The sequence below is a fragment of the Ursus arctos genome, unplaced genomic scaffold, assembly GCF_023065955.2.
Source record: "Ursus arctos isolate Adak ecotype North America unplaced genomic scaffold, UrsArc2.0 scaffold_13, whole genome shotgun sequence".
Classification (NCBI taxonomy): Eukaryota; Metazoa; Chordata; class Mammalia; order Carnivora; family Ursidae; genus Ursus; species Ursus arctos.
The window spans coordinates 7,404,909-7,431,555 of NW_026622797.1; the positions used below are offsets into that span (position 1 = coordinate 7,404,909).

The window sequence follows — 26,647 nt, forward strand, 5'->3', positions numbered from 1 at the left end:
CCTCAGAGCGCTGTGCACACGAGGGCGCATTCCTGAGGGACTAGGCTTTCTGACTGACCTCTCCCCAGGCACGTCACCAGGCAGTGCAAGTCGTTTGCCTTCTCGGTGCTTGCTCTCCTTCCCTGGACACTGTGGTGGAGCCTTTCTCGTTCTCCTTCTGCTTCTAAACCATGCCAAGGACAGGGGCCTGGCAGAAACGATCCAGAACTTGACCGCTAAAAGTTGCTTTCTGCCCCAGGCGGGAGGGGAGAGCCTTGCGCCAGCCCGGCCCAGCAGAACCAAGCCTTGGTCGCCAGGGATGCATGAAATAAACGTCTGTCTGTTGTTGTGGTTTGTTCCAGAGCTGGTGATGCTGCTGGAGTGGTGGTCGGGCACGGAGTGCGTCATCCACACAGACCCCCAGGCCTACCCCAAGTATGGAAAGGAAAATGCCATCGTGGTTCTGAACCACAAGTTTGAGATTGACTTTCTCTGTGGTTGGAGCCTGGCCGAACGCTTTGGGGTGTTAGGGGTAAGTTGGATTCACGTTTCCCCCTCGCACATTTCCCCTGTTCACCGCTATGACTTGCCTTTTTGCTCTCAGTCATCCAGGATCGCAGGGGCATTCACGGTTTCCACCTGATGAAATGTTCGTCACCGATTGCTTTTTATTCCTGCTTGGAATCAAGATGAATGTCTTCTCACGAGCAATAATGATGTTTATTCAGTGATTATTATGTGCTCCATGTGTTATACACTATTTACTTTTTATAGAGGTATTTACTATTTATAGAGATTATTTTATAGAGATATTTATGATATTATGAATTTACATCCCTTTTTAGAAAACCGAGTTATAGAGGGTTTGAACAATCTGCTCGAGGTCCCACAGCGATGAAGTAGGTTTGGATTTGGACTCGTGGTGTCCTTCATCTCTAAGCTGTTGTCCTCCCCGGCTCACGGACCGCCCTCACCCCTGCCTTTTCAACTTTATGGGCTTTAGAGTGTGGAATCCTCAAGCCAGAGAGTTTCAATGGCAGAATTCAGAAGAAATACGAAATTCTGTGTCCTCCAACTAGTTTGACTTCTCGCATGCCTTTGGGGCTGGGCTTTCTTAGTTGACTTTTTGTCTCCTCGAAAACGGCAAGGTGTGTCTTGGTCACGCCTCTTTCAGATAACCGAATTGAAGTTGTCTCAGCGCTGGGCTGTCGCAACAGGGATTGCAACGCGCGCTTGCCCGGGGTGGGGAAGGGCTGGGACAGTTTGCGCCAGAGCTTGGCGATCCTGTTTTGCACCTGGGAGCCACCCCTGCAGATAACCGGGGTGTCTGCTCATGTCATGTTGTTTTTGGTGGACCAGGTCGATCAAATCACAGTGTTCAGAGCAGAGGAGATGTGAGACCGGAGGAGGAGCTGGGATGAGAGTCCCCGGGTCTGACCCAGCGGGGAGGCTCCGTGGGTCCAGTCCCTGACGTGCCTGTGGAGTCTCAGAGTGGCCAGTGGCGCTTGGGGGTGCCTTTGACTTGGCCTGTTTGGGAAGACCCTTGGTGAAGGAGAACTGTATAGCCTGGGACACATTTTGTATCTGCTTTTAAACATTTATGCACTTTTAAATTGGGGGCAAAAGGAGAGAGAAGGACATGTGCTTAGAACCAAGTCCCATTCACATCTTTGGGACAAATGATACTCATTATGATGCAGTTAAACTATCAAAAGGCAAATGAGGTCTTCTGCCATTTTTCAAGCCATAGAAACAATGAGTTCCATCACTGTTGCTTGCCTTGAGACTTCTAGAAAGCTGCATTGCCTGTGGGTGAATCACTGAAAGGATTTCTAGGAAAGCAACAAGCCTTCCTGCCAACAGTGTTCTTTGTTTTCCTATTTATTCTTCCAGTTCCAACTTGATATCTGTGTGTGCATGTGTGCTAAATGTATTTTCAGGAGCAAGACAGAACATTCTAGCATCTGCCTTTCTCTGTTTTAGAGACCCTGGGCAGAGATCTCAAGTACAGTTTTGTGGTTTTGTTCTCTGCAAGAGGAGACTTCCCCCTAAAATGTCACCATCCGAACCCCATCGTGGATGTGGATGATTGGGACGCGGTCCTTCCTCTGTCTTGGGAGAAAGGGTACCTGGCATCTTTGCACCCTGACTGCTAGAATATGCGTTTTCCTGCCTTAGAGCTAGACTTCCTGGCGTGCTAGTGTCCTCCCAGCCCTGGTTCTCCCCGTGTGCTTGAGGGACAGGCGACGTGTCCCGGGCTTCCCACGTGGCTTTGGGAGGTATCCAGCCTCCGAACGTGAACGCACATCCGGTCCGGGGCAGGAGGCCCCAGGGCACAGCAGGTGCTGTGGATCTGCAGGCACTGTCCCGTCCACGTTGTGCTCTCGGTAGCTTGATGACCTCTTTCCGGGTACCGTTCGCTGCGTTTATGCTATTCCTAACTCTTATCGCATTGCTATTATTTGCACTTCGTGAAGACACTCCCAGAGCCCCCGTTTGGCTAAATCATTGGTTCCAGGATGGTGACGAGTAAGTCTAATCGCAGAGCTCTGCTCCTCACCCCAGGGAGGCATCAGGAGGAAAAGCTGCGGGTGCCTCGGGGGCCCTGGAGCCTTTGCGTCAGAAAACGACCAGGGCCAACTGGCACAGGGACCAGGCTGCCAATTCCCTCCCGGCTCATGGTCTGCATGGGGCTCGTTCTGAGGACCGAGAGCTGTCAGTACTTCGCTAGGTCAGGGAGGGACCCGGCAGGAACTAACAGAGCAAAGGCAAAATAGAGAAACTCACAGAGGCATGCAGCCACGGGGAAACGGGCACTAACAGATGGCAAGAGGGGACTCCTGCGGTGTGCTCACGGGAGAAGTAACATGTGGAGGGTCTCCCAGGCCAGGAGAGGGGACCCAGGCCAGGAGAGGGGTCTCAGGCCAGGAGAGGGGACCCAGGCCAGAGGGTCAGGAACAGTCAGGAGAGGGGACCCAGGCCAGGAGAGGGGACCCAGACCAGGAGAGGGGTCCCAGACCAGGAGAGGGGACCCAGGCCAGAGGGTCAGGAACAGGTCAGAGACTCTGGAGTCCTTGATGGCTTCCCAGCTTGCACACAGCACTGAGACCGAGGTGGCCGGAAGGTTATTAACGGGACAGCCGTCCAGCCAACAGCACCGAGACTTTTCGCTTCCAGCTGTGATTCCATAAGTGAACACCATCATCATCGGATTGCCTTTCTTACTATTGAAAACCGAGCAGCCAGGGTTGCCAGTGAAGGGGTGTGAGCACTGCCGTCAGAGACTGTTCTAGAAGTTTGGAGGTTTAGGAGACTGCCAGGCTACGAGGCAGGCAGGTTGAAGCCTCAGACGGGGGTGAAGCGTGTCTGCTTCTTACTGGAATTGGGGAGCCCTACTCAGTGGGGCCTCAGGTTTCTGGATGCTTGCTAATGTGCTTCCTGGAGCCTTGGAGTCCCCACCAGGACTGGAGCGAGGGTCTAGACAGGGACGGGAGGTGGCCGCCTTCCCTTTTCCTCCAAGCACCTTACACCAGCCTGTGCCGTGGCTGCACGTTCTAAGGACGCCTCGTGCTGGCCGAGTAGTGGCTGCCAGGAGAGGACAGGGAGGCTCCGTGACCTTCGTCGGGGTCGGGGGCTGGGCCAACTCAGGGGGAGGCTGCCAGACTCTCCTCCCAGGGGAATGCCCTGTCCCCGCGCAGGGAACAGTTCCCATCCCCGCACGGTGCTCGAGCAGCTGAGGTCCAGCGGGAGGCCATGACGCCAGGTGAGCTGCTTGGCCCCTTTCCAGGTGGCACATTCATTCCCGCCACTCTAAAGGGGATACGAAGCCGCAGCTTGTTATGTTAATTGTTCCGCGGTACCCCTGGTCTTAAATCACCTTCAAAGAAAAGGCGCCTGATTGATCTCTTCTTAAAACTAACGCCTGACGTTGAGATCCTTCTGGGGTCTGGGGAACTTGCTTCTTAGAGAAGAAGAGAAGAGCCAAGGAGAAGGTTCCTGACGGGGCAGTTTCCACCCACACATGTCACAGCCCAAGAAGAAGTGAGTTTAAATTGAAGCAGGTGAAATTTGCCAAAGTTCTTGAGAATGGGGTAATTAAATGTGAAATTAGTTTTGGGGGGAAAGTGATGGGATTTTCTTAAAAAGGAGGAAAAGGTCTTTTAACCTTTTACAGGCATCTGAGGCCCCCCACGGTCATTCCAGGGGCCTGTTTCCGGAGGCCCTGGTTCTCCTCAGAGCTGGCATTTCATGGCATGGGCCAGGGCACCGAAGGCTCTGGTTATGACCTTCGTGGAACACACTGACTATTCCCTCCCTGAGGAGGCGCTGGCCTGTGGACAGTTAGGAGGGCACGTCTCTAGAGTGTCTCACAAACTGTGGTGTGCAATGCAGAGGCTCAGGGTTCCGAAGCTTCTGGTACCTATTTATCTATCTTTCTGCCCCAGTAAAATATGTACGCGTCACTTCACAGTGGTTACGGGTTACGGCAGGCTACCCACGGTCACGTCTGTCGGGTCTTCCAGCAGCGCGAGGCTACAGGTAAGCGCTCCGTACGCAGTAGCCGGCAGGGTCCATGTTTCCCGGCTGGGTGGTGTGGCCTGGAGGTTGACCTGGAGGCCAACTGGGATATTTCTCTTCAGATCGTTAAAGAGGCCAGATAGATCTATGGCAGTGTGACAAGCCACGAAGTAGAGCCACTTAAGACACAAATAGGTCTTACCTCAGTTTGTATGGTCTGGGATCCAGGCGCAGCTCACCTGGGGGTTGTGGCAGGGGTCTTTCATGAGCCGCCAGCCAAGCTGGCGATCTCATCAGAAGGCTCGCTGCAGGGGTAGCCTGCCTCCACAGCCATCCGTGTGTTTGTTGCCAGGCATGACCCCTCCTCTGGGCTTCTTCTCAGCTTTCCCCTGGACCCCTGGATGCAGCCACTGGCTTATCCCCAGGCAGGCAGAACTAGAGAGAGTGGGAGAAAGCACACCAGGCAGAAGCCGCAGCCTTTTTGTGACCAAACTTGGAAGTGGCATCATCACTTGGTCATTATTCTCTCTGTCCGTGGTGAGTCGATGAGTCCAGCCCACCCTCCAGGAAGCAGGGCGGGCTACATGAGGGCTCGGACCCCAGGAGGCGAGGACCACCGAGGCGAGCACAGAGCCTGCTACCATGCCACGGCATGACATCTTCTCTTGGACCTCTATTTGCCACTAGTAATGTTATTTAGTTAATATATATTACAGCTCAGCCTGAGAACAGATCGAACTTCTGTTGCATTTCCTCATACAGGGAGAAGTAGGAGAGTAGTAGAATGATTACCCTAAGCAGAGGGCATGCTGATGTCGCCCACAAAGCTCTTATGGCTGTGGTGACAGCCGTGTACGCATCTTCATAATACTTACCCAGCGGAAGAGCACTGCGTGTATTTTCTGTGGAAGACACGGCTGGGCGCTGTGGAGATACAAAGGTGGATGTGACTTCAGTGACTTTATGATGTGTAAAGAGAAGTAAAGAAGGGACATACGTGCCTGTCACAGGACAGGGGGTAGAAGAGAGCAATGACATAGGGCTGGCCGTGCTCACCTGGGGCGGCAGGATGTGGTGGGCAGGGGCGACGGCCAGCGCATTTAGCCACAGACCAGTCAGCCTACGGCACCATCCTGGGGGCCCCTGGCGTTCCCAGTGCCCCCCTTTGTTAGCTGGGGAAGGCCCAGAGGGCCAGCGGACGAGCTGGGGTCACTGCGGTAATGGTGAAATATGGGGGGGGAGGTGAGTTTTGGTGTGTGAGGCAGCTCTGTTTACCCAACTGTGGGGAGGAATTTCAGTAGTTTCACAACTGGTGTAATACTTTGGTGCTTACAAGCCCATGGACTGTTGCCCCCCTCAGACACAGGAAACTTCCAGAAGGTGATGACATTGGAACAAGGCCTCGAGGGGCCTTGTTGAGGAGCAGTGGGAGGTCGAGGTGAAGGAATGATCGTGAGGCATGGGACAGAGGTGGGAGACCAGGAGTGATACACCCCTCCGCGAGCAAGCGGGCGGGTGCCATGCTCCTGGGCAGAGCTAGTGGCCGGCTCAGCTCTCAGTAAAACGACCTGCAGATGCCATAAACCCCCAGAAAAGCACCCAGGCGCTGAAATTAGAACCGAACCCCACCCACTGGTGTTCCGATTTAGTTTTACCAAGACGCTTCTGGTCCTTGACATTAAATATGGTTCTTCCTGTGAAAGGTGACACGTGTCTGAAATCCAGCATTTCTTAAAGTTTGATTGTGAAAGGATCACTTTTCTCCCTAAAGGTTGTCTGCAGGAAAAATGTCAATGCAGAGTTGTTTAGAAAGGCTACACGAATGTGATTTCCTATAAACCTCCCCCCAAATGGTGGGCTTCCTCTGTCTTGTTTTTGATCATGTAAAACTTAGCAGAAAAGTGGACCGTCTAAAAGATGAATCTGTGCCTTCTGAGCTCAGTTATCAAGAGAAATTCTTTCTTTTCCCCTCTACTTACTCCAGAAGATTCTCTCCTATGGGTGGCAGGGGAGAGAAAGATGTGTAGGCAAAAAAAAAAAAAAACCCCAAAACCAAAAACACCCCGGTGTCTTAGGGTCCCACAGATGCGGACTTGAACCCTGGCTCCTGCATTTGTGTGACCTTGGAGAGGTTATCTGACTTTTCTGAACCTCAGCTAGTCATTCCCATTTCATGGTGTTGTAAGGGCTTAGTAAAGAGGTAGGGCTTACTGAACATATGTACCGGTTTAATGAATATAAGAAAATACCTAGTTGAGTGCCTTACACAAAGCAGGTGTGCAATAATGCTTAGTTTCCTGGACCCGAATTAGTTCCCCTTCCCTGAGTGTTTTCTTACGATGAAGAGTAGGATCGGTATGGAAGCCTGAAGAGAGATCACATACTTTACTCAATGGGATTTAAGCGGCGCTAGATACCCATGCGACTGACGTCTCGCATCGTCTTTCTGCCTGTCTTCGCTCTATCACCATTTCTTCACACACGTTTGTCAAGGTCCTGTTGGCTGCAGAGAAATGAGAAGTGTTTACATGTGGAGAAGTGTTTTTCTTTTTTTAAAGATTTTATTTATTTTTTTGAGAGAGAGAAAGTGAGCATGGTGGGGGGGCAGAGACAGAGGGAGAAGCAGACTCCCCCTGAGCAGGGATCCTGACTCAGGACTCGATCCCAGGACCCCGGGATCATGACCCGAGCTAAAGGCAGATGCTTTGCCAACTGAGCCACCCAGGCGCCCCCCCCCCCAATGTGGAGAAGGGTTTTATGTTTTCTTTTCCATCAGATACACCTGCAGCTCGGTGCATGGGCTCTATTAGGGTGGGTTTGCCTCTCCGCCAAAGCCAGTAGCATCTGCTTGCGGAAACATGCTCCCCCACCCCGCCCTCAATGGCTCAATCCCATCATCCGTATTGTACCTGGCACCACCCATTAGACCACAAGTGGGGGGGGGGCACTGTGAGCCTCCAAGTGTTCACCCATTGGGCCAGGCATGCTGGGACCTGGCATTGCACCACTAAGGACGCCGAGAGAATGGTGAGGAAGCGAGATCCCTCGCGGCCCAGGCAGCCAGCTGCCGCACTGGCCAAGGAAAGGGGTCAGTGGCTCAACGGAAGTACAGACGCACCTTGAGTTCATAACTGAATAGATCCCTGGATTTATTTTTAAAACTGTAGTGCTGGGGCACCTGGGTGGCACAGCGGTTAAGCGTCTGCCTTCAGCTCAGGGCGTGATCCCGGCGTTCTGGGATCGAGCCCCACATCAGGCTCCTCTGCTATGAGCCTGCTTCTTCCTCTCCCACTCCCCCTGCTTGTGTTCCCTCTCTCGCTGGCTGTCTCTCTGTCAAATAAATAAATAAAATCTTTAAAAAAAAAATAAATAAAAAAAAATAAAACTGTAGTGCTGAGTTAGACACACCAAGGTCTTTTTAATTTTTTAAAATATTTTATTTGTTTGCGAGAGAGAGAGAGAGAGAGAGTGCAAGAAGGAACAGAGGGAAAGGGACAAGCAGACTCCCTCCCCTCTTGGGGCTCCATCCCAGGGCCCCGAGATCACGACCTGAGCCGAAATCAAGAGTAGGATGCTTAACAGACTAAGCCACCCAGGCGCCCAGTCTTCTTTTTTATTAAGCTGGACCCTCTGGCAACGTCTTTAACAAGCCAGGGTTGGGTTACCCCAACTGACTGTAAATCCAGATGTGCTTAAAGCAGCAATACCATTGGGCTTCCTCCCTACTCTTCACACAAGCCTCCATGGACCTTCAGAGCCTGTGATGTTCGCCCTGGGAACCAGCTCTGACTCTGCCAGGGCCCCAGTGACTGTTCCCTCTTTGTCACACCCCTCCGCTAACGTGCCCAGGGCTCTCGCATGCCCCCGTCTCCTTGGGCTTCCTTCAGCTGCTTATTGAACCCCTGCCGGCCGCGAGGTGCTGGCAGACACTCCTACTATCTTCTGCCCTGGCAGGGCCCTGGCCTCCCCGCCCTGCCCCTGGCTTCCTTCTGCTCTGTCTCTCCACCTGCCCAGGCCTAGGGCCACCCGGCGAAGGACTCGGGCTGGCCATTCGAAACAGAGGCTGGGAAGGGGACACAAGGATCTGTGCTCAGGAAGGGGGAGCAGGACACTGCACCCTCTCTCCTCCGTTATCGGGAGCCCTGACCCTGCTGAGCAGAGTCAAGTGTGACAAGTACCCAACGATCAAGTTTCCTTTGTGCCCAGATGCCTCCCCACTCCACAGCTGCACAGCAGGCAAATCCAGAAGCCTTTCAGGTTTGGTCGGGGGAGGGACGGAGACCTGGGTGGGGGAAGACGCGATCAAGAGCCCGGGCAATGGGGCGCTCTGCCCCACCCGGATAAACGACACGCGCTTATCTCCAGTCAGAGATGAATTCGCAGAGAAGGCTTTGGTTTCGTGTTTGTTTTATGCATTTCCCCCGTGGCTGTGACTAATTGTGGAACAGTGTTCATTTTGTCTTCTGACTCTCTTGCGATTTTTCTGGTAATGTAAGGTCCCCAGCATTTTCTGTTTTAGCATCAGAGAAGGGAGACAGACAGTGAGACAGTGAGTAGAAGCAGAATTGGGCCACGTGTATGTTACTCTCATTGGCACAAATGGAGTCTCCCCTTCTGATGGGCACATGTGCACGTGTACAGACACACACACGCACATACACCTGGTTCGTTATTTTGAGTTCCAGTCTTACCACCTGCCTTTCACCATCTCGAGGGACTTACATGTCAGAGACACGTTGCAGCGCCATCTTTTCCAGTCTTGGACCTGCCTCCTTTGCCGGAGAGCACATCTGTTCAAGAATGTAGTTTAGCGGCAGACGTAACACAGACATTGGTAGCTTTCTATTTCTCTCCTCCCACTAGACTTGAACATCTCGAGGCCATGGATAATCACCTCCACCTTGGTGTCCCCACCTCGTGCCATGCCTGGCACAAAGGAGGTGTTTAAAAAACACCTGTGGCATGGACAGAACGGTTTTGAAGTTAAAGTCCACAGATCACACACCAAAAAAAGGATGAGCTGGTGGCTGACTTGCTAGTCCTCTGCAGTGATGGGGCCCAGCTCATAGTCGAGAAAAAAGTCAAAGGCTAAAGTGTGGATGTTTTAGTCTGCTTTCAAAGTTCCACTTAAGAGACTCCATTCAGGTTTTTGTATTTTTAGTACAAATAAGTGACCTTGGGTGACTCCTGTGACCATATGGTAAACCTTGAGGAATGGCCATGTGTTTGGAAGCCAGAAAGCGATATTTGTGCAAGCAGCCTGTTGACCAGGTGCCATCCTACTGACCAATGTTAGTCCCTAACTGTGTTTCCTGTCGGCGCCTACAGAGTGGTCAGAGGAGGCGGGAGCATCACGGAAAGGTGGCTGAACAGGATGCCCTACCAGTTCCAACCGTCCTACAAACCCAGCATCAACACTAAATGTTTTCATCTTATCAGCTGGCAGGTGGCCATGTTGGAGAAAAACCTTAACTAGAAAGTCCTGATTCTGATCATTTTTTATCACAGAGGCTGTGGAGCTGACACAAGTGAGGCGAGAGCCACATAATCTCAGGGTTGGAATGTACTGGATCTCATTGCATCTTCAAAGCAACTCTTTCTAACACCACATGGTCTCTGCAGAGGGGTTGACCAGTTGGCTGGAGCTGTTGAAGAGTTTCCTGGGTGTTCAAGGGTTCATGGGGTTTGCTATCTCTCTGAGCACCTGGATGGTTCCAACTGTGGTTATGGGCTGCTCAGTTAGATTGATTGAGCAGCTGTGGTAAGATAGCTCACCCTCTTTCTCTCTCTCATACACACACACACACACACACACACATGCTCTCTCTCTCTACACACACACCCCCTCTCTCCCACACACACCCTTTCTCACACACACACTCATTCCCCCTCACACACACACACTCACTCACACACTCTCTACAGACACAGTCTCTCTCTCACACACACTCATACACACAGTCTCTCTCTCACATACCATTCTCATACACACTCATACACACACTCATACACATACTCTCACACACACTTTCTAGACAGTCTCTCACACACATACTCATATACACTCACTCACACACTCTACACATACAAGTCTCACACACACACTCACACACACATACACACACACACACACACTCTCAAAAGTTTCATAAACTTTTGACTGTAGAATGTGATATCGTGTCAGCAATGCCCTACAATTACCAGAAATGGCCAGGTCCCTGCTGTTGTGGATTCCTCTTGGGAAGTTGCATTTCCTATGAACATTTTTGATTTTCCAGACATGCTAATGTCTAGATGGGCCTGTGGTAAATCACACTCATCAGTAAATCCTCTCAGATTTACCCTCAAAAGAAATCCAGAATAAACGAAATTGATATTGTGTTTATACATTCTTTCTGAAGACATTGCCATCCACACAGAAACCTTTGCTTGGCCCGGGAGGGTCACGATATTGATGGAATATTGAGTTTCTTGGAAGACTGTAAGCATATTTGAGTAGTAAGTTTCTAGTCTCTTGGACTTAAATGAGTGAACTCCTGTAAATCTCTCAGCACACTGCCTGTCAGGGAGTGCTGGATACCTGCGACCTTTTGTTGTTACCATATGCGAAAGCATGGTTTAGGAAATGGGTTGAACTGAAAGGGACGATTAGGCCCTGTGCTTACTCTGTGGTGGTGATAATAGCATGTGTTATTGAACACCTGTTGTCAGGTTGTCAACTCAACACCTTTGTGTATGTTTCCATATGTTATTAAATCGTTACAGCAACACTTTGAGGTCAGTATTCCTTTCCTCATAATACAGCTGGGAAAATCGAGGCCCAGGAAGGTTAAGTCTCTGGACCAAAGTCACACAGCTGGGCCGTAGTAGAGCCTGATCAAAACCAGGACTGATTTCAAAGCCTTCCAAATCCTATTATCCCTGCCGAGGAAAGGAAATCAAGTAAAGTGTCTTTGATTTGAAAGGCAAAAGTTTCTACCTTAATATTTTAAAACATTTCTTATATCAAATAAACATAGTCGACATCAAGGGCTAGGCCTAATGATAACATCCAGAACTTTGAGGTTGAAAGATGTATTAATTCAACATAAAAACAGAAATATCTCCTCTGTTCCTTTTGATCGTCATCGTCAAATAGGCTGTTTTGATCTAGTCTTACTTATGTTCCAGAAGCAAACCGTTGGAATGGGCTGGTGTCAACTACTTCTTAGAAGGGGCATTGTTAGAGGAACACTGCAAAATATTCTGTTGATAAAAAACAGGAAAATCTGGGGCGCCTGGGTGGCACAGCGGTTAAGCGTCTGCCTTCGGCTCAGGGCGTGATCCCGGTGTTATGGGATCGAGCCCCACATCAGGCTCTTCTGCTATGAGCCTGCTTCTTCCTCTCCCACTCCCCCTGCTTGTGTTCCCTCTCTCGCTGGCTGTCTCTATCTCTGTCGAATAAATAAATAAAATCTTTAAAAAAAAAAAAAACAGGAAAATCTAATAAAACAAACAAAAAACATCCCTTCTGATTTGACCACTCAGCTATAGCTACTGTTCTTTTTCTGTTTTACTTTTTTCATGTAGTTGTAATCAGACTATGGACTCAGCTTTGATTCCAGACCTTTCAAAAATTTAGTATTCTATAATAAGCATTTCCCCAGCTATGAAATAGTCAAGGAAACAAATTTTAGTGGCTCTAAATCCAAGGTTGACAAACTTCGTAACTGGCAGGATAGTGAATGTTTCTGGCTTTGTGGACCATATTGCCTGTCACAACTCTCCAATTCAGCTGTTGCAGCGTGAAAGCAGCCATGGGCGGTGTGTACCCAAAGGAGAGTGGCTGTGTTCCAATAAAACTTTATTTATAAAAACAGGTGGTGGTGCTGCTTTGGCCCACAGGCTACAGGAAGGACTCTGCAGTAGCACGTTACGCACCGTATGTGCGGTCTGCCGTATACACCGTCGTTCATTGAGCTCTTCTACTGTGGGACGTTTGGCTGATTTTCAGCGCTCTCTCTAACACGGTAGGACAGTGATGGACACGTAGACTCTGGAGCTCACCTCTTTGGTCACTGTCAACGTTCCATTTCCTCTTGGCAGGAGGTTATCAAAGGCCAACCACTAAGACCCACTTGGGTCTGGTGGGATAGTTCCATTAGCAGGAAATACCCTGAAAGTACTTCCCCACCACACAGCTAGGACTGACCGCATGAGGCCACTCATCTTCCTAGACCCAGTGGCTGCTCCCTTAAGCATACGATCCCTTGTTGGTTATACAACAGATCATCTGTTAGAATCCCTCCATGTTGCTGTACAGCATTTTTGGAATGAGTTCAGGAATGCCATTTTTGTACGTAGTCCTAACCTACCGAGAAGATACGTTTAGTTCATTGGGGGGGATTTTCTCTCTTGTTTTCGTCTCACAAGCCATGAGTAGGAAGTTAACTGAAGTGTGGACGCAGAGAGCATGAGAACATCCCTGCCGACAAGACGAGGGGGTTGAGGGGGTCGAGGGAAGGCCGACAGGGTCTCCCACGACCTGAAGCCTGGCAGTGGACACACGCTGATAGGCTTTTAAATGGCTCCTATGGGCACAGTGGTGACTTCCAAGGCAGTTTGGTTTTGTGTTCTGAGGGACAGGCACGTCCCTCTCATTTTAGCACGAGAAAGCCCAAGTCGGGATAATTAGTTCATGCGTTTAGGATTTAAAGTAACCCCATGCTGAAAAGAAGAAAGCTGACTACAGGCCAGATTTTTACCAGTGACATGACTGATACTCTGTCATGGGCCCTCGTCAGCTCAACATGTACAGAGACCCTGACCCCGGGGCTTTGGCCATGAGGACATTCTGCTCCCTCAGATATAGCAGGGCTGTAGCCAGATGCCTCCCGGGTTGGCACAGCGGCTCCAATGGTCTCAGCATTTCTAGGCTCTTGTCTCAGGGTCACAACATGAGGTCAAAGCCGTGACACACTCAGCGACCATGGTCATTGCAGAAAAAATGGTGGGCCTCCTGGCCATCTCTCTTTTCGTCGTGGAGCAAAATCTTCCCAGAAGTCTCAGAACACATGCACCATAGCAGACCCCTGAGCCTCCTTATCGGAACTGGGTCAGATGCCCATACTAGGCTAAAGGGTCCAGGGGACACGAGGCTGGGTCGACGTCACTCATGGTCACCCCCAGAGCCTGCAGAAGGAGGCTGCAAATGAAAGAGGAGGGGACAGTGACCACTGGGTAGGCAGCCCTCCGTGTCTGGCCCCGTGCCTTGGTGGGCGTGAACGTTTCCCCCGGATGGTGCCCTGCGGTAAGCAACCTGGCCTAAGGCTTAGCTTCCCCAGCTGTCAGCTCTGTGATTCCGGGCAAGTTACTGAACGTCTCTAAGCTTCAGTTTGATTATCTAGAAAATGGGGCATCTAGTCCTTTGACGTCAAAGGGAGTAGAATTTATATACGTGCATCACCTGTGCCTAGCACGTGGGAAGGCCTCCTCCCAGGTACGGCGAGTTCTGGACCCACGGGCACTGGCCTCTAGGTCCTCTGGGGGCAGGCCCCGGATTTGATGGCTTCTCTTCTTTGAGAGAATTTGCATGTTGGGTCTGTGAGAATAACAAAAACAAAACCCATCAAAACATGGAGACACTAAACCTGAAAGGGGTCTGTCTTTGTCTTTCCCACCGTGAGGGATGATGTTTATTGTTGGGTTTTTGAACAGAAAGGGGGCAAGTGGCTGTTTGTGGCTTCTCTGGTCTGTGCAGGTGGGTAGGGGGATATGGCCCATTGCTCTTCACTGAGCTGCAGCTGTGTGACTGCTGCGGACATGACAGGCCTCCTAGGCTCAGGGCAGAACTAGACAGTTGTCACCAAGAGCAACGCTAAGGCTACCTGGCTGTCCAGATCACTGCCCCTCTCACCTGTGCCATCGATCACTGACTGCCATCTCAGAGAGTATCTTGGCTGATTCTAAAACTAAGGGTAAAAAATGCAGAGCCCAACCCGCTAGATGAAAAGCAGTTTTTGTGTCTCCCCTGCCCCCACGATGCCCCGGATCCCTAGTCTTCTCCAGGCCAGCACAGGCCACGTAGCCTGGCACAGCTGGTGAGGGGCCTGTGCCGAGCAGCCCCAGGGGCCCGCCTGTTGGTGGGCCAAGTCCATGCGGTTTGAGCCAGACTCGGGCAGTCTCAGGTGGGAGTCCCAGCCCCACTTGCAGCTTAGAAATGAGCCAGGGAAGGGATGGGGGAGAGACTCCAACATGATCTGGTAGCCCAAGCTCAAGTCCAGGCTTCCCCATTTTGCAGCCCTAGGACCCAGAGAGCCCTCTAGACCCCATTTCCTAGTCTGTGAAAGGAGAATAATGTCTGCCCTGCTGGCAGAGCCAAGTTTGGCTGAGGACTGGTGAGATCTCCGGGAAGAGTTTGGTGTCACAACTGCCTGACCAGCTTGGAAAATGACCTGAGCATCGCTGTGACCCTTACATGTCCCTCATTGTTCTTGATGCCGCCCAGATGCCTGCCCACCCCCACGAAAACCCTTCCCCCCGCCCCACCGTGCAGAGTGAGCACAACCTTGGCCTCTGGTTGACCGCTGTGGAGGCTGCAGGGTCAGTGGCTGAACTGTCCCGTTAGGCCTTTGGAGAGTATGTCCGCCCCTCTTTTTCTAGGAACATCTCTGTAAATCGCCCTGGGCCCCCTCCTCTGTTTCAGGGCTCCAAAGTCCTGGCCAAGAAGGAGCTGGCCTACGTCCCGATCATTGGCTGGATGTGGTACTTCACAGAGATGGTCTTCTGCACGCGCAAGTGGGAGCAAGACCGCAAGACCGTCTCCAAGAGCCTGCTGCACCTCCGGGATTACCCCGAGAAGTATTTCGTACGTAAGACCCTGGGCAGCCACACCCCCGTCCGCACTTCACCAGCCCCCAACCACTCCCATGTGAGCAGCCCGGCACGCTTACGCCTGTCCTGACAGCCCGCCCGGCTGGCCTGCCCCCTGTCACACGCTACCCGGTCCTTCTCTCTGAACTAACTGTTGCAGAATAGACCCTCAGAACAGTCTTGTCACACACTCAGGATGCTCTTGTCACACTCACACTCAGGATGCTCTTGTCACACTCACTCACACTCAGGATGCTCTTGTCACACACAGGAGACTCGTCATGCACACTCAGGATGCTCTTGTCACGCTCACACACACTTGGGATGCTCTCGGCACATTCACACACGTATCCACACACACACTCACACACAGACTCACACATATGCTCACTCCTCTGCTATCCTCAGGTGGCACATTTTGTCTCCGCAGCTCACGTAGACGCAGAGAGGAAGGCCAGCCTCTGGGCCGCACCCCCAGGTCAGGGGCAGGCGTAGCCGCCGGGGGCCATCCCTGCTGTGGCCATAGGGGCTCCCATGGGACCATATGTGTATGATGGGAGGCGGCGTGTGACTCAGAACGAGTGTGAGCCGGGGCTGCGTGTGTGACGAGGGCCGCGTGTGACCATTGCGCTGTTTGCTGCAGTTCCTGATTCACTGTGAGGGCACGCGGTTCACGGAGAAGAAGCACCAGATCAGCATGCAGGTGGCCCAAGCCAAGGGGCTGCCCAGCCTCAAGTACCACCTGCTGCCACGCACCAAGGGCTTTGCCATCACCGTGAGGAGTTTGAGAAATGTAGGTAAGGAAGATCCCAGTGTCCCCCGTGCCCTGCAGCAAGGAGACCGCACCCCAGCACCCCCATCTGAATAGCTCTCCCCTGGCAGCTCCTCCCGGCTGATTGGGGCTGGTAGCTAGAAGGGCAAACGGGGACAAAGGATGGTTAGCTAGGATCCAGGCCTCTGCCTGCTGGCGCGCTCTCTCGCTCTCTCTTTCTCTCTCTCTCACACGCACACACAGGCACGCACACACCTTGCACACACAGGCCGAGCAAACACTGCCCTCTACTGCTCAGCGCTGGAACTGCAGGGCTCTGGTGACCTTCCCGGGTCCTTCCTCACCTGGGTCCTCACCCGGGTTCAGCCTGACCCCACACCCCGCTAGCCCAGGGTTTTGGCGTCATTTTGCTGTGTTTGGCATTTCTTGCCCATCTGTTGGCACCAGCTGCCTCCAGCTGATGAACTCTGTGACCTTACCCTCTGTGCCCGCTGACCCCCTGAGTCTGGAGCCCTGAATCACCGTGAGTGAGAAGAAGAAAGCAGCAGCTTTTGTTTCCAGTCTTTTGTCAGGACTCTGTGTCATCTCACATCCTCGGCCCTGGGGTCTGGCAGTACGGGCTTTGCTCCCCGTTCTCCCGGGCAGCCCCCCCACCCAAAGACCCACTTTCCTCCTCTGGCCAGACAGGGCTGGGAGGAGGCCGGGAGGAAGCCGGGAGGCCGGCGGGCCTCGGGGGCTCGGGCTCAGGGCAGCTCCGAGGTCGCACCGTTGTCCTCACGTCCCGTCCCCCAGGGCCAGGCACCGCCCTGGCGGGAGTCCGGCAGCCGGTCTAACAGCTTCTGTCCGTACACGGCTGTCTTAATCCGGGTCCCCAGGCCTCCTCTAACTTTGTGAGCCAAGGGATCTGAGCCGAGGGCGAGGGGTCTCCTGCGGCGCTACCCGCGCCCGGGGCCGCCTGTAAACCCGCCCAGGCCTCCTCTGCTCAGGCCTGAGCCCGAGGCCTCGGCCTTGAACCCGCAGTAGCACGCGCTCAGGTGCCGCCCCGCCCCGCAGGCGCAGGCACCAGGGCAGGTGCGCCGAGAACCCCCCCCGCCACGCCCTCCGCCCCCGCCCCCCGCTGTCCACACCCCCCCATCGCCGAGCTGACCTGGGTTGCCTCCTGCCCAGACATCACCCGCCAGTGCTCCGCACACCCAGCAGCCGCCCCACGCGCACTAGCTTGCAGCTTTGGGGCCACACTCGTCCTCTGCTCAGCCTCGCAGCTGTCTGCGGAGCTCTGGGGTCACCCCAGAGATAGAGCCTGCCTGTCACGGAGCTCCCTGCGGCCCTGCCCCGCCTGACCCCAGCAACCCCGGGCGGAGGTCGCCGGCCTGTCGCCTGTCCCTCCTCCGGCTTCCCAGACCCCAGCGGCTTGCATCCTGCAGCGTCCGGCAGGATCAGAGCGAGGCGGGAGACCCGACGTGAGTGCGGGCCCCCTTCGCCGGCTGTGTGACCCTGGGCGCGTTACCTCGCAAAACGTCCAAGAGTTGCAAGGAGGGTTAAACGCGAGAAGAGGCAGAGGATCAGCCTGAGGCCTGGCAGGTACCAAACACGTAGTCAAAGGTTGGCTGTTAGGAGCTGCCCGAGGAGCCTGCTCGCCTCACCTTCGCCCCCTAGTGGGGGCGCCCCGCTTCTGGGTCTGGTTTTCCTCGTGGGATCCCGGCCTTGAGACAGACTCCCTGGCTGAGCTTGGCGGGCGGGGCCGCAGCAGGGAGGTGGCCGGGCAGGGCAGGCTGTGCCCCCCCTACCCCGGAATGAGGGCCAGCACTGCCAGGGCACTTCGGATTTGCCCCCCGGCGCAAGTTCGTCCGGCCTGGCCAGATCCAGCGAAGGAAACTGTTTTTACTTCCAATATACAGATGAAGAAGTTGGGGCTCGAGAGAATTTGAGGACACGGAGGCTGCCCCGGGGGAGGGGCTGTCTGGGCTCCCCTCCTTCTCAAGGGCTTTGCAGGCAGGTGGAATTAGTGCTGGGCTGTTTTATCACTTCAAGGCGCTTCTCTTTGGGTTGCTCATCAGAAAAAGAGGGAATTGTGCAAATCATTAGTTTTTAGTCTGTCCTCTGGGGAACCCCTGTGGCTGCCCCCCCACCCCCGTCCTTGATTAACCAAAGTAACCCCACTTCCGTTGTATCCATCAGGCTCTTGTGTAAGAGCCAGTCTGCAGGAAGGAGGTTGGAAACCCACTGAACCGCATGGGCTCCATGACCCCTTCTTGCTCTCAGACCCTGTGACCCCACGGCCACACAGCATATGGCTTGAGTGCCTATTACTGTAATGCCTGCAAACTGTGGTAAACATGGAGGTTGTCCTCCACCAGGCTCACTCTGCCCATGGAGAGTGATGCCTCCCCCCGCAGCCAGCCAGCCTCCAGTCCCAGGACAGGAAGGGGCAGTGGTCTAGTCACTGGGGGTTGGGAGCTACCCGCAGGCATTCCTGCGAGCCAGCAGGAGAGACCCCCTCTCCTCAGCTAAGACTCACGAGCTGCCAGCAGGCCTCCTGCAGACCCCACCTGGCCGCCAGGCAGCAGGTAGAAGAAAATGGACAGTGGTTTTCTGACTGATGTTTGAATCTTGGTTCTTCATATCCCCGACTAGACCAAGAGGACCCCCCGTCATCCTCCCATCCGCTTTATGAATAGTAACTGCACACAGGCAAAGCTCTCCGTAAAGTACCAGGCCCACATCGATTGTCACGCGTGCCAGGCCCCGTGGGAAGCGCAGACTCTCTCCAGCTCAGCAAGCGTGTGAGGAAGGGTCTCCTCCTCCGGGGGAACTAGGCTCCGGGCGGCTGGGGGCACGTCCAAGAGAGGACCCCACAGGCACCAGGCTGACTTCATAACTCGTGTTCTTCTACTGTCCTGTCCTGTCGTCCTGTCTCCACGCTGCATTTCTGTGCACTCGCGGTCGTTCACGCACGCCGCATCCCTCCCCCTCCGCCCGCTGAGCGGTCACGGAGCCCGGGCCAGGCCCTGCGGCCGCAGCACTCACACCTAACACAACCTGCAGCTTGCCGACAGGTTAACTCACCCTTCGGCAGCTGCATGGACCTCACACGTTCTTCTCTGCCTCTCAGCCATGTTTCAGCAGACTCTAGTTCAAGTCCTTAAGATGTCTCCAGCATCTTATTCTAGTTTCATAGCGATCTTACATTTCTAGGGGGGAGAAACGCTTGTAAAGCGGTTCTACTGCCATAAACTGAGACATGTCCTTAGATAGGATGCTCTCGACTGTCTGATCTTATGACTGATATCTGCCTAAATATTGGTACTTATTCTAGAACTTCTAGATGGGACACTGCAGTATTGCTTGACACTACTCTGACCTCAGTAATAACTATTCTCAGTTACAGAGTGGTAGTGTGCTTTTCTGATTACAAAAGGTGATGTGTGTTCAGTGTAGGGCATTTGGACGATATAGAAAAGCATGAAGAACCCAGTCATCCCACCATCCTGAGATAACCAGTTAGCCCATCTCATGATTGTTTTCCAATGTGTGTATCTACAACAAAATTGGGCTCACACGCTATATACTGCTTTGTATGTTTTATTTTTTATAGTTTCAGCTGTATATGACTGTACACTCAATTTCAGAAATAATGAAAATCCAACACTGTTGGGGGTCCTCAATGGGAAGAAATATCACGCAGATTTATATGTCAGGTAAGTTGGTTCCATTTCCTTTCCAAAACAGAGAGTGCCCATCAAAGTAATGAAATCACAAATGGCCTACAGACCTCTTTCCAGGGAAGTCTGTGTCGTATTTTCTTGTCTGCACTCTGTAATGAAATGAACTTCACAGCCTGTATTTATATCAGGAACTCAAGACACACAGCACTAATGTCAATCATCAGGGGAAGCCTCCTTTCTTCTCAGCCACTTTCTGACTCTCTGACCAATTCATACTCATCATAGAGCTCAGTATTTCACAGTCATTTGGAAGATAGTATTTTATAGTCATTTGAGACTGAGTATGAAGAGATTATTTTACTGACCCCTTTTTTGGAGGATGTGTCTGCTACAGACAGACACAGATAAGAACATGTATAATTTATAGGGAGGTCTAGAGACAAATGGAGAACATTTTAGCAGTATCTTATGTTTTATATCCCAAGCTATTATGATTTTCTTGAAAAGACTTCATAAGATATTAGACAAACCCGTTCTCCTGGCCCGTTATATCAGCTTACGGAATGGGCCTCACCCTGTCTTCTGCTATGTCATCGAATTGAGTGCGAGACAATTGAAAGATACTGCAGACCGTAAAACACAGTGGGGACTCACACATAAAACCCAGTGCGACAGTGGTTTCCTTCGCGCTAGTTTGTCTTCCCGGGAGGCTAACCAAGGTGATCCAACATGCCCGCTATTGGAGAACTAGCCAAGTGTTCTAGAACATTCTGATTATTTTTTTAAAAGACCTTATAGATACTAAAGTACAGCCACACGGGACGATGTAAATTCAGTGGCTGATCATTACAAGGCTGCAAGAAAGGCTCAGACCTTCCAGGAGAGATGTTTTGGTGGACGGACAGCCTGAATTAAATAGCTTTCCAGCTGGAGATGACTCCGGCTCCTACAAACAGGAAAGAAGCACCCTAATTACTCCTGTTTCCTAATGCCACAGCCGACAGTCTACCTTATTCCGCAGTTTAAGGCAGATGAGGGCAGAAAAATCAACCTTCCTGAGGGAGGCCATCTCCCCGAAATAAAGGCGGCTTTGTCCCCTGAGCTCTGTCGACACCCGGCAGAACCCCTACTCGGTGGCCAGCTGGGCCCCAGGTATTTGGGGAAACCTGGAGCACTATGTGGGATTATCCGATGCACGTGCAGGGGTGGGGCGTAAACAGCCGAAAACATACCACGTGGGCGCAGGGACGCCGGTGCTCTCACGGCCTCGGGGGGAGACTGTGCCGCGGCACACACTTCTCACGGTGCAGGTACCCCTCAAGGTGGTACAGGCTTTCTCGTGCTTTACCTGCACGCAAAATATTAAAATAGGAAGGGCAGGAATGTCAAGGAAGTTCCTGAAAAGAGCGAAAGTGCCTTAAACGCCTACTATCCAAATAAGTAGTATGCAGGCTCCCTATCCTTTTTCAGGAAACACAGTTAGAGATCCGGCTTCCAAACCAGAGTGAGCCAGAAAGAGCGAAGGAGTCGGGTATTCATGGGAGGACGTGTAGGAGTTTACGGGGTAATTTTTCATGGTGTGAAAACTCACCCCTGTACAGTTCCGCCTCGGTTACAGGACGGAATCCCACATTCTCTCAACAGGCCCTAGTGTGATGGGTGCGTTCTAAAAATGTACCTGATTACTAAGGTAGTCCTGAGCCAGAGAGGGGCGTGAAGCCACCCATGGCAGTCGCGGGGACACAGGACGTCCTGCACACGTCAGGTGTGAATAAATATGCCTGGACGTCACAAAAGCCAGCAACCCAGGGCAAACAGACCTAGCTCTCTAATAGGGTAACTGGAAATGTGGTCCAGTGCCCCCCCCCCTTGCTCAGGGGTGCTGTTGGCAAGTGGCTGAGCCTCCAGCCCCAGAGCCACCCTCGAATCTCGTGCACCTCTGGTGAGCACAGGGCCACCGGGCCTGAGAGTCCCCTGCTTTCTCCATGTTCCCCAAGATACTCGGCCTTCCATTTGTAGAAACCCTTGCAGCACGCCGGCCTCCACATGTCCAAGAGGCCAAAGGGAGCACTGGATGGAGACACTTCCCCACTGCATTGAGTCACTACCCGGCTGAGAGAAGCCCCAGCACAGGATCACCTACGCACGGATTCCGTGTATGGTGCATTGTAGCAGGTGGCAAATGGGGCAAGACTGCTCTCTGTCGGAGAGGCAAACCCCAGGTGTTTGGAGCCTCTCCGTGAGGCAGGGAGGGAGGACGGAGAGAGGCAGGCGTCCTCTGCTGACACTGCCTCGGTCTGAGTCACTGAACCTGCCGTAGCAGGCCGTTCCTTCAGGGACCAAGACTGCACCTGGGCCCGGATCTGCCCAGTATTGGTATGAATTTCCACCTGTCAATTGAGTTGTCCTCCACACATCCTCATGACGAGGCTCCCTACGTAGAAGCCCGGAGATGTCAAGCACTGTTATTCTGAAAGCATGGTTGGGGCATCTGGCGCTGGCCTCCTCCCTACTAGCTGCTCTCTGCTTTGCAGGCGGATTCCTCTAGAAGAAGTCCCAGAAGATGAGGACGAGTGTTCGGCCTGGCTCCACAAGCTCTATCAGGAGAAGGTCAGTGCAGCGGGGCGGCCCTGTGGGGTCCAAGAACCCATTTCGAGGTGCAGCTGTGGGTGCACCGTGGGGGCCTCTGGGAGCTGATGATGGCGACAAGCGTTTTTCCATCGCTGTGAGACCCCACACCCAGCGTGTAACCACCTGGTCTGGTGCTCTACTTGACAAGGGGGAAAGAATATAGCAAATAGGTTTTAAGGGGGCTTCACAGGAAGAATGATGGGTGTAGTGACAGGAAAGGAAGTGATGGCCTCCAACAGCCCTTGTCTACTTAGGAAAAGTAGTCTCTGGTTCTTGGAGGGGTGGAATGTCCTTTCAGCAAATGCGTAGGATCCTGATGGCTCCTGGACCTGCAGTGTGGCTGCCTGTAGGGTCTCAAAACGGCTGGCAGGAGCAAGATGGAGGCTTGCAAGACTCCGCCTCGCTGGGCTGGAGCTGGCGCTGTGCCCCCCACCTCCCGTGTGTGCTCCCCCCACACCCCCCACACACCCCGCCGCGCAGGCACCTTCCTTCCCTCCTCTGAGCAGGGCCTTGCCTTTCATCGCTTTCTCTCCTCAGAGATGTGTGCAGGGGGCAGAGGGAGTGGATTCTTATTGCCCTAACTGCTTGATCTGATGGAGGAGAAAGGGTTAGCGTCCACTTAGTGAGGAGGGCGTGTTGATGACCAAGTCTCACTGCCCACAGAGACTTATTTCTGATTCATCCTACACGTCAAGGCCAAAGCAGGCGATTACCCAGAATCGCGCGCATCGAGGAGGAGACTGATGTCCTGGTGCCGAACTCCACCCATACGGGCCGGCTGGCACATGCTGTCTTTTTCTCCCCGCTCCCTAGAGAAGAGAATCACACAGAACGTGACGGGCTGTCCGCTCCAGTTGGATAAGCACTTTAATCCTTTGAGATTGCGTGTGGGCCCCAAAGACTTCCAGGTTACCACCATCGGATGAAGGAGAGACTTCTTACAAATATGCTCAGTTTGGGGGATCAAGATCCTGATACGCTCGCAGCGAGAAGTCGCTCCTATGTGCCCAAGGAAGTGCTTTTCTGACGGTTCCTTTAAAAGCCCTTTCACAGAACTTGTCATTTTGGGGTCTTCTCTGGATGGGTTATAGGATAGGCATCCAATCTCCTCTTCCAAACAGCACACAGGGACCAGCCCCTGTCACAGAGCGGGGACCACGCAGTCCCCTCAGCTTCGGAGATTCACCCCATAGATCGGAGGGGGCCCTAGAAATGCATATTTCTGACATGTGGCCCATGCTTGGAAACGCACTGCGGAGCTTTTAAACCAGGTTCCCAGTTAGGAAGGTTCTGGGCTGCCTGGGCCTGACAGAAACACACAAACAACATTTTTCTTTTCCTCTGGTTTCACACACGAGGCGGCATTTTTCCTTGTGCTGTTTTCTGGTTTAATCTAGGCGGTATTCACCATGTCACTGTTAGCAAGAAGCACAGCGCGCTAAGAAAAGGCCTCAGAAAGGAATGCCTTTGTAAAGAACCACACGAACAAATCTAACGAACGCGGGCCCCAAACCCAGCAAAGCAAAGGAGACTTTTTCTCCCTGGGCCCATTCTCGGCCGTGTTCAGGTGGGAGACTTGTGGCCATCCTGCGACCCGAACCACTTGGGCGTTCAGCAAATAGGCACCTCACCTTCCTGATGAGGTCTCTCCGGAGGCTTTTCTCTAAACTACGTACGCTTGAAAATGATCCATTCAGTTTGGAAGGGGTTCTCAAAACGATTATCTGGTGCAAAGCTCTTATGCTAGTGATGGGGAAACTGAGGTCCAGAGAATGACATCACTTTCCCAGCTCCCGGCTCCCTACTGAAGCCAGGTGGCGGAGGCCAGGCCCTTCCTCGCTCCCGCGGGCCGTGTCTGTGAGCAGACCTGGGAGGCTCGCCTTCTCCCCGGGGGACCACCACGGAGCAGTAAGCAGGAGCGGTCAGCGGTGCCTCCAAGAGGAGCTGTGAACAGATGGGAAGGAAGCCCAGCATCCTGTCGTTTCTGTGGCAGCCCTGTCCCCTCCCTCAGGAGCCTCGATGGGTCTGAGGTTTTACGTACCAGAAACCCCGGGGCCCCACCAAGCGTGCCACAGCGGGGTTCTGTGTTAAGCGTCACCTTTCAGACGTGTGGTGTTGAAAGGCAGTTCTGCTGACGTTGAGCTTGGGGCTTCAAGGCAGCAATTCTCAGGCTTGTCTCACGGGCCAGTCAAGTGTCTGCAAAATGCGGGAGGGGGCACCGGGCGGCCGAACAGGGACATGCCAATGCTTGATTCTGGTCGGGCAGGGACGTCATCAGGAAGGGCATCTCCGAAAATAGGGCCATCCTTCAAGTGGAACAAATTTCGTGTTTGGACAGGCACAATGTTCGTGATTCGTCAGCACCCGGGACCGCTGCTGGTGCAGGTGTGGGCTTTGGGAAACCATCCATGCCCTCGCACGATCTCTTTGGGGACAACGGCAGCGCCCAGATAATCACTTTTCCGCAGAGCCAGGGGTTACCCCATCATACGGTTTGAACCAATTCTGACTTCTCATTTCTGACTTAAGATACTTACTTACTCCCCTGGCTGGGAGTCTGACGTCTGCCGGGGGGATGAGGAATTGGCCATTATTGGTGCACACTGAAGAGCAGGCAGAGGAAGCTGCGTCCGACCTGTCTTGTGGGTGTGCAGGGCCCACGGGGGCCACGGCTGGGAGCTGCTCTGTGCGGGGTGCAGAAGCTGCAGAAAATTCTTCAAGCACAAGAACGCAGGGTTTTCCAAGCTGGTGATGGCTTTCGCACGGATGCTGAGGGCATTGCTCCCGGGAATGGCGGCCGGATCTGCGGCTTGGCCCCACAGTGCGGTCCTCTGCCGACAACACACTCCAGCCTGAGTGCCGCCTGCCCGTCAGGCTGATGCCCTGGAGGGCTGTCCTCTGAAGGGTCCCTCCTGCCCCGGCCTGCTGACAGGGGAGCCAGCTCTGACTTCCCTCTCTTTCCTTCTCTTCTCTTCTCTTCTCTTCCCCCTTCCCCTCCCTGCCTCCTTTCTCCCCCAGGGACTTATCAAAGACATTTTCTTTTGCGGAGCCAAACGCTGGGCAAAGCCAGCCGGTCCAGCTGTTTGCAGACGGCCTGGCCTTTGGTGCCCACCTACACTCTGCGCACTTGGTGGGTTTGCCCTCTGTTGGGAGCATGTCCTCCCCCTTTAGACTTTGGGGTTGAGATTTCTTTCTGGAAACAAACCAACTCCCCCTGCACTAAATACGTTCCCCAATTCCAACTTATCCTACGCCATGTGACGCTAGCACACGGAAACAAAACATGGAAGCATCAGTAACCAAGGCCATCTCCCCGGGGGGGCGGACTTGATTGCAGAAGAAGTGACACGGCTAAAAGAGGCCAGGAACGTCCTGCTGCTGGGGCGAACATCGGCCCCCCACACCAGGCGCTCCGTGTCCCACCCTGCAGGGTCAGGGTCACAGCCACGGCCCTGGGAGGCCAGCATGTCACTGGGGGCAGTGAGGGGTCTTGGGGAGAGATTTAGTTTTCTGAACAAAACGGAGAACAAGAAAATTCTGGAGTGAATGAGTTCTGACCCCTAGGAAAGGGGGTGCTTTTTCTTCTTGCTAGAGGCACAAATAACCTTTGGCTTTAGCGAGTGTCTTTCTGGCACGAGATGAAAAAAGCAGCACCGGTTCCCCAAAGAAACATTATGATAGACGAGTACGATCAAGACTATTCAGGAAAAGAATTAAAAAAAAAAAAAAAAAAAACTTGCCCATTTTTAAAATGGGGGAGTTTGATGGTATGTAAATGACGCCTCAATAAAGCTGTTTCTTTAAAGGCGCAGAAGCACCCCCTCCCACCCCAGTCCGGTCAGGCTTCTAGAGCAAAGTGCCACAGGCCAGGTGGCTTGTAAACAGCAGACATTCCCTTCTCACAGCTCCGGAGGCCAGGTGACCAGGAGCCTGAGAGCCGGGCCCCCACTGGGGCTGCTGTGTCCTAGAGTGGTGGACGGGGCGTGGGGACTCTCTGGGGTCCCTGTGTCAAGGGCACTACCCCCGATCACGAGGGCTTTGTCCTCACGCAAGGTCCCACCTCCCGAGCCCAGCGCATGGGGGATGAGGTCTCCACATGGAGATTCCAGGGGGACACAAACATTCAGTCCGGAGCAGCCCCCTTACCGAGTTATTGGGCTCCTGTGGCCCAACCTGGGATGAGAAAAATCACCCGGGGTCATGGCAGGGAGGTAAAATGGGAGGCCTTGGC

General features: G+C 53.2%; 1 protein-coding gene across 3 annotated transcripts in view; it reads left to right on the top strand.

The window, feature by feature from the left end:
* Positions 1 to 26,647, top strand: part of AGPAT4 (1-acylglycerol-3-phosphate O-acyltransferase 4) — a 120,492-nt gene that overhangs the window by 89,001 nt on the left and 4,844 nt on the right. For all 3 annotated transcript variants that reach the window (XM_026505176.4, XM_026505175.4, XM_057310909.1), the window contains exons 3-7: positions 342 to 511; positions 15,182 to 15,343; positions 15,992 to 16,145; positions 19,716 to 19,818; positions 22,320 to 22,395. In XM_026505176.4, coding sequence (XP_026360961.1) covers positions 342 to 511; positions 15,182 to 15,343; positions 15,992 to 16,145; positions 19,716 to 19,818; positions 22,320 to 22,395 — 665 coding nt within the window. The remainder of the gene's footprint in view (positions 1 to 341; positions 512 to 15,181; positions 15,344 to 15,991; positions 16,146 to 19,715; positions 19,819 to 22,319; positions 22,396 to 26,647) is intronic.